At 38.6% G+C, this 7,873-nt stretch overlaps 1 protein-coding gene across 2 annotated transcripts; it reads left to right on the top strand.

Annotated features, from left to right (window-relative positions):
* The first annotated feature begins 2,168 nt into the window (after positions 1-2,168).
* On the top strand, positions 2,169-6,776 carry RANBP6 (RAN binding protein 6). 2 transcript variants are annotated; one of them, XM_047103320.1, is made up of 2 exons: positions 2,169-2,375; positions 3,491-3,655. In XM_047103320.1, the coding sequence occupies exons 1-2, from the start codon at positions 2,240-2,242 to the stop codon at positions 3,559-3,561; spliced, it is 207 nt and encodes a 68-aa protein (XP_046959276.1). In that variant the 5' UTR covers positions 2,169-2,239; the 3' UTR covers positions 3,562-3,655. The 2 variants fall into 2 exon arrangements, with proteins under 2 accessions (XP_046959276.1, XP_046959270.1); XM_047103314.1 differs by having other exon boundaries at positions 2,222-6,776.
* The last annotated feature ends 1,097 nt before the right edge of the window (positions 6,777-7,873 follow it).

Genomic DNA, 7,873 nt, shown 5'->3' with positions numbered 1-7,873 from the left:
TCAGGAAGAGTTAACAGTCTTTTGGTTTGAATTGCCACTGCTGTTTATCCATTTCTAGGTAAATAAATAGGTACATTGCAGTACCTCCAACCAGATGCCCAAACTAAAACTCGGGGAAATTTCCTAAGCTGTTTCTTCTCTGAGTGCCATTGACACACCTCTTAAAACCTTCCAAATCCTTGATAGTACCTCCAAAAGTATAACTGAGTTCCCTGTTGCTCCACATCCTCACCAACCATTGCTATTATCAAACTTTTAAATTTAAAGCATTGTGTGTGGTATGTCTGTGGTGGTGTCTCATTGTGGTTTTTAATAAGTCTTTAAAATACTAGTAGATATAGTATTAAGAGAAGACTCCCCCCTCCCCCATATAATTTTTAATATATATGTATAATATATTTGCTGAAACAGCAAATGCAAAGGCCCTGCAGTTAGACTTATTTAAGAAACAGTAAGAAAACCAGTCATCTGGAGCAAGATGCAAAACTGTAGTCAAGATCTTGGAATCAGAACCAAAACTAATCTAATCAGCGGTTCTCAATTTTGGTATTTACAGGAAAACTCAGTGTGTTTGTGAAAATTGAACATTTGGGGGTTGCATTCCTCAGAGATTGATTCATTAGTTTAGACCTTGGTCTCTAATATCTAAATTTAAAAATAAGTATCTCAAGTGATTCTGATGCAGCTGGTTTTGGTTCACAGCATGAGAAACACTACTTAGAGAATAATGCTTCTTCCTAAATGAGTATAGTATTGCATATTACAATGTAATTTATGAGACTATTTTGTCTATCATCTGGTTAACCCTAAAGCTGTGATTTTCTGTCTTTGAGGGTATATGCAGCAGTGTTTTACAAAATTAAAATTAGGCCCACTTGGAGAAGTTTAAGACAGACTTTGCAGTAAGTGAAGGCCTCTGATCATGTTGCAAAATTAAGAGTAATTATGGGGAAGTGGTATGGTGAAAGATCACTGGTGTTGCTTTCAGAAGAGGTAGATTTGAGACTCAGCTGTGTCATCTTAGGCAGAGTCCTTAACCTCCCTGGGTTTCTATTACTTACCTAAAATTAGTATTAAAACTTTCCCACCGACTTTGCAAACCTGCATAAGGGTCAAAATGACTGAGTGGCAAAGTGCTAATACAAAAGTAAGATCTAATTATTGTTAGAGGAACTATCATTGTTTTTGATTGACACATCTGCTTGAATTTAAAGAAACAATATTTGACTTCAAGGACATTTGTTTCTTACAATAATCTCAGCATCTTCCTACTAAAAGGAAAACCATAAAAGCATTTTACAGTGTAGGCAACATGCAAAGAAAACTTTGAGTGACGTGACCAAGGATACAAAATTAATTTACAGATAAGACCAGGATTCAAGTCTTCTGATTACTAGCCCCGATCACTTTCCACCATACTTTATTCAGTTGTTTTTCTCATTCTTTATTATTATCCACGGGCCAGGTGATTCTGACACACCAGGGTTTGAGCACCACTGTTTTTAGTGCTTTAGATGTGGTAGTGGGATGGCAATCAATGTCTTTACCTTTTATTGTACTTATTTGATAAACAGCTTTATTGAGGTATTATTCACAATACCATACAATCCACCAATCTAACAATGCAATGGTTTTTAGTATAATCACAGAGATGTACAACTATCACCACAATTAATTTTAGAACATTTCATCACCCCAAAAGAAACCGACTATCTGATAGCAGTCATTTTACATTCTCTCCTTCCCACTGCCTCTGTAAATCTACTTTCCGTGTAGATTTGCCTTTTCAAGACACTTCATATAAACGGAATCATACAATATGGGACCTTTTGTGACCGGCTTCTTCCACCTGGAGGGCTTTCAAGATGCAATTATTGCGTTAAAATTACCGGGGTAACAACAGAGCTAGTTTATTAATATAACGGAGGTAAAAAGTCACCCACAATCCCATTCTAATACATTCAAATCATACTTTTCTTTTTCTTTTTTTTCTTCTTCTCTGCAGGTGCCTTTTCATCTTATTGGAAAACAGACAGAGGATGTCCCTCATCCCCACCCTATCTCACTTATCCCCCCCGCCCCCAGGCCCAGCAGCCCACCTCGGGAGCTCAGACACAGCACCCCGCCAGCAGTGGATAAGCAGCCCCGCCCATCCCCCTCGGGCGCCTCCCTTACGTCACTGTTTCTGGCCGCAGACCCCCTCCCTCCATCTCCGTCGCGGTTTCTTTGACAGAGCGCTATGGCGGCGGCCGGGTCTGCAGGGGTACCGGCCACCGTGTCGGGAAAGCAAGAGTTTTACCAGCTTCTGAAGAACCTGATCAATCCAAGCTGTATGGTGCGGAGGCAGGCAGAAGAAATCTATGAAAATATTCCAGGTCTGTGTAAGACTACATTCCTCTTAGATGCTGTCAGAAATAGAAGAGCAGGTTATGAGGTGAGACAAATGGCTGCCGCGCTGCTACGACGGCTTTTGTCCTCTGGGTTTGAGGAAGTCTATCCAAATCTGCCTTCTGATGTTCAGAGGGACGTCAAGATTGAACTGATACTGGCCGTTAAGTTAGAAACACATGCTAGCATGAGGAAAAAACTTTGTGATATTTTTGCAGTGCTGGCCAGGAATTTGATAGATGAGGATGGCACTAACCACTGGCCTGAAGGTTTGAAGTTCCTTATTGATTCAATCTACTCTAAAAATGTAGTTCTTTGGGAAGTTGCACTTCACGTTTTCTGGCACTTTCCTGGGATTTTTGGGAACCAAGAGCGGCATGATTTGGATATCATCAAACGTTTGTTGGACCAGTGCATTCAGGATCAAGAACATCCAGCAATCAGGACATTATCTGCTAGAGCTGCAGCTGCATTTGTACTTGCTAATGAGAATAATATTGCTCTTTTCAAGGACTTTGCAGACTTGCTTCCTGGAATCTTACAGGCTGTGAATGACTCATGCTACCAAGATGATGATTCAGTGCTAGAATCCCTTGTTGAGATTGCAGATACCGTACCTAAATACCTGGGTCCTTATTTAGAAGATACTCTGCAGTTGAGTCTGAAGTTATGTGGAGACTCTAGACTTAGTAATCTGCAACGCCAGTTGGCCCTTGAAATAATAGTGACCTTGTCTGAAACTGCAACCCCAATGTTGAAAAAACATACAAATATAATTGCACAGGCAGTTCCTCATATATTAGCAATGATGGTTGATCTACAAGATGATGAGGACTGGGTAAATGCCGATGAAATGGAAGAAGATGATTTTGACAGCAATGCCGTTGCTGCTGAGAGTGCACTAGACAGACTGGCTTGTGGGCTTGGTGGGAAACTTGTTTTACCAATGACTAAGGAGCACATCATGCAGATGCTTCAGAGCCCTGACTGGAAATATCGACATGCTGGATTAATGGCCTTATCTGCCATTGGAGAAGGATGCCATCAGCAAATGGAATCAATTCTAGATGAAACAGTTAACTCTGTTTTGCTTTTTCTTCAGGATCCTCACCCAAGAGTGAGGGCTGCAGCCTGTACTACACTTGGGCAGATGGCTACAGATTTTTCTCCTAACTTCCAAAAGAAATTCCATGAAACAGTGATTGCAGCTCTGTTGCGTACCATGGAAAATCAAGGTAATCAGCGTGTACAATCACATGCGGCTTCTGCACTTATTATTTTTATTGAAGACTGTCCGAAAACATTGCTAGTTCTATATTTGGATAGTATGGTGAGAAATCTACATTCCATCTTGGTGATTAAACTTCAAGAATTGATTCGGAATGGAACTAAATTGGCCTTGGAACAGCTTGTGACAACCATTGCCTCAGTTGCAGATACAATAGAAGAAAAATTTGTTCCATATTATGATATATTTATGCCATCACTAAAGCACATTGTTGAGCTTGCTGTTCAGAAGGAACTCAAGCTTCTGAAAGGAAAAACTATTGAATGCATTAGCCATGTTGGTCTTGCTGTTGGGAAGGAAAAATTTATGCAAGATGCATCAAATGTGATGCAGCTATTGTTGAAGACACAATCAGACTTAAATAATATGGAAGATGATGACCCTCAGACATCTTACATGGTTTCAGCATGGGCTAGAATGTGTAAAATTCTTGGAAGTGATTTTCAACAGTACCTTCCACTAGTTATTGAGCCTCTTATTAAGACTGCTTCAGCTAAACCTGATGTTGCTCTCTTAGACACACAAGATGTGGAAAATATGAGTGATGATGATGGATGGCAATTTGTAAATCTTGGAGACCAACAAAGTTTTGGAATTAAGACTTCAGGACTTGAAGCAAAAGCAACTGCTTGCCAGATGTTGGTTTACTATGCTAAGGAGTTAAGGGAAGGATTTGTGGAATATACAGAACAGGTTGTAAAGCTGATGGTTCCTTTATTGAAATTTTATTTCCATGACAATGTTCGAGTGGCAGCAGCAGAGTCTATGCCTTTTCTCTTGGAATGTGCAAGAACTCGTGGCCCAGAATATCTTGCACAGATGTGGCAATTCATATGTGATCCCTTAATCAAGGCTATTGGGACTGAACCTGATACAGATGTACTCTCAGAAATAATGAATTCTTTTGCAAAGTCCATTGAAGTAATGGGAGATGGGTGCCTTCTTGATGAACACTTAGAAGAACTAGGAGAAATATTGAAAGCAAAACTTGAAGGACACTTTAAAAACCAAGAACTGAGACAGGTTAAAAGACGGGAAGAAAACTACGACCAGCAGGTTGAAATGTCTCTGCAAGATGAGGATGAATGTGATGTTTATATTCTGACCAAAGTATCAGATATTTTGCACTCATTATTTAGTACTTACAAGGAAAAGATTTTACCATGGTTTGAACAGCTTCTTCCATTAATTGTAAATCTAATTTGTTCGAGTAGGCCATGGCCAGATAGACAGTGGGGATTGTGCATATTTGATGATATTATAGAGCACTGCAGTCCAACCTCATATAAGTATGTAGAATATTTTCGGTGGCCAATGCTACTAAATATGCGAGATAACAACCCTGAAGTCAGGCAAGCAGCTGCTTATGGCCTGGGTGTTATGGCACAGTTTGGTGGAGATGATTATCGTTCTTTATGTTCAGAAGCTGTCCCATTGCTGGTAAAAGTTATTAAGTGTGCAAATTCCAAAACCAAAAAAAATGTCATTGCTACAGAGAACTGTATCTCAGCAGTAGGGAAGATTTTGAGGTTTAAGCCTAACTGTGTAAATGTAGATGAAGTTCTTCCACATTGGTTATCATGGCTTCCACTGCATGAGGATAAAGAGGAAGCTATTCAGACTTTGAGTTTTCTCTGTGATTTAATTGAAAGTAACCACCCAGTTGTACTTGGTCCAAATAATTCCAATCTTCCCAAAATAATCAGTATAATTGCAGAAGGAAAAATTAATGAGACTATTAATTATGAAGATCCTTGTGCTAAACGCCTAGCTAATGTTGTGCGTCAGGTACAGACTTCTGAAGAATTATGGTTGGAATGCATATCGCAACTTGATGAGGAGCAGCAGGAAGCTCTACAAGAGTTGCTAAATTTTGCTTGATGCACGTTAATGTCATTTGAATATCTTCTACCATAAAAGTAATTCCAAATAACTATTGTGAATGGATTCCATTACAATTGTGAGAACTGTTCTCTCCTTGCCAAGCAGTTTATATTCCTTCCCTATATGTTTCTCCAGGATTAGTCAGTGTTACAGCCTTGTGTTCACCTTGCATGTTTTATCTTTTAAATATAGAGCTTGGTGATAACCATTGTCTTAGTGTTTGTCACCTTTCCCCTAGTTGATGTGAAGTACATAAATTGTTGCTACTTGTCTGAATTATTGATGCTGGGCAAACAATATACTTGTGTGAAGATGTCATGCTGCCCATCACAAGGTGCTGAGAGCTTACAAAGATAGGAGAACTTCCAAGGCAAACTATTTGGAATTGTGGGTGAAAGATATAGTGGCAAGCTTATTCCTCCGGGTGCTTTTTCATAGTAATGGGAGGATGCTGAAATTGGGAGATACTGCCTTGGATGTGGGGAGATTTCTCTATATATTATGTGAACTTTTTCATCATGTCCTCCTGAGAACTGGGTGAAGCATATCCATATTCTAGTCCTCAAGGTGTCCAGCTGAGAGTTAAGAGAATTGTAAAATCTTAGCCTGACTGGTCTCTATTTTTCAAGTTATCCAGGACTCTAAGAACTATGGTTACTGCAAAGGGTATCCTGGTACATGGAACATTGGTAACATATAACATACTATTCTGCAGTGTTTGACAGTAAGTAATCAATATTTGTGGGACTCAATCAGTATTATGTGTTTAAGCAGAATATTGCATTGTGTATATATGCCATTTTCCCCCTGAAAGCAGCCCAACAAGGAGAGAAGCCCTGATTTAAAATGGAGTTTAAATAGATTTCTATTTTGAAGAAGTTCTTAATAGATTCTATAGTAGCACTGAAGATGAAAGGGAAGCAAAATCAATTTTATCTTTAAACATGAGAAAAAACAGCTTTGACTCCAAATAGCAGTAGATGTGCATTTTAAGAAAACAGCTAATCTAGAGTTAATTAATTGGAATGTTGATCTTTAATGTCCAGCTTTTTGTAGGGTAGAAAAAAAGCTTTCCATTCAGTGAATCATTGACCCAAAATTTAAGAACAAATGTATCTGTCATGATTTCCTGGGGTATTGTGAGTACTGTGTATGTAAAGTATTTAGCAAATATTTAAGACCTAGTAAGTGCTTAATAAATGGTACCTGTTAGTGTTGTTGTTTGTTTGCACCTCTGCTGTGTGTGTGTGTGTGTGTGTGTGTGTGTGTGTTAATGGTTTGGAATTCCTTTTACATTAGAATTTCCCTGATTCACTCCCTGCCAGTTCAGATGAGCAGGCCATGTAGGCTGTTGTGGACAGAAATATGAAGTTGAGATTTTAGATATGGATTTCCCATCCATTCCCTGCAATGATTTATTATTTATTACAATAAATAATAGGAAAGGACATTAAGTATAGTATAGTCACAATTTTATTTAAGATAAATAAAAGTATACATAAATTAATAGAAAAATTCTGCAACAAGATATTAATAAAATTTTCTCTGGGTGGTGGGATTAAATGGCAATTTTTCTTCTCACTAATAATTTACCTACAACCAACATATTTCTTGTATAATAGTTTTTTTAAGCTTAAGGATCTGATCCTACTTTCATAAAAGCTAAGATCACAATCATTGTGGCCTCTCCATGACCTATAGCTGTGGTTCCTTCAACTCCTACCTCTTTATCTTAATTGATATCCCATCAGAAGCCCTTGATCAAATTTCTAGCAATTCCCTACACTCTTGTGCATGAAAATTGGAAATTCTGCCAGGTGGCCTTGGAGAATTAGGTACCTTGGAGAATTTTGAAGTGTGACAGACCTAGATTTGGATTTTGGCAAACTACTTTCTTAACCTAAGCATCAGTTTCTACATCTGTAAAATAGGCATAATACCTATGATTGTTGTGAGAATTAAAGGTGATAATGAATGTAAGGTGCTTAGTGGCACAGGAGTCAATAAATACAATCTATATTATGAGAGAGTCATGAAATAGAGTTGGTGGCTAAAGATAAAGAGGGGATATTTGCTGGGGGAATGGTCAAAGGAAATGAAGGATGCTCAATGAGACTCATTTTGGGTTGCCATTTGCTGAAATTAGACTGTTCCCTGGCTTTGTTGCTGTGAGCTGAGGTACATCTAAGGGCTCTGAGGAGAAAGCGAAATGTCTCATAAATTACAAATGACCGATGAGTGGAGACCTTGAAAACTGGATAATGGGTGTGTGGGAGCGTCAATACTCAATAAGTGTTCTCATTTAACTATTTT

Source organism: Lynx rufus, unplaced genomic scaffold (assembly GCF_022079265.1).
Source record: "Lynx rufus isolate CCGP_SWC_20201006 ecotype Redwood Valley unplaced genomic scaffold, mLynRuf1.p SCAF_10, whole genome shotgun sequence".
Classification (NCBI taxonomy): domain Eukaryota; kingdom Metazoa; phylum Chordata; class Mammalia; order Carnivora; family Felidae; genus Lynx; species Lynx rufus.
Note: the sequence above shows the minus strand (reverse complement) of the source record. Positions and strands in the feature narration are given on the sequence as shown.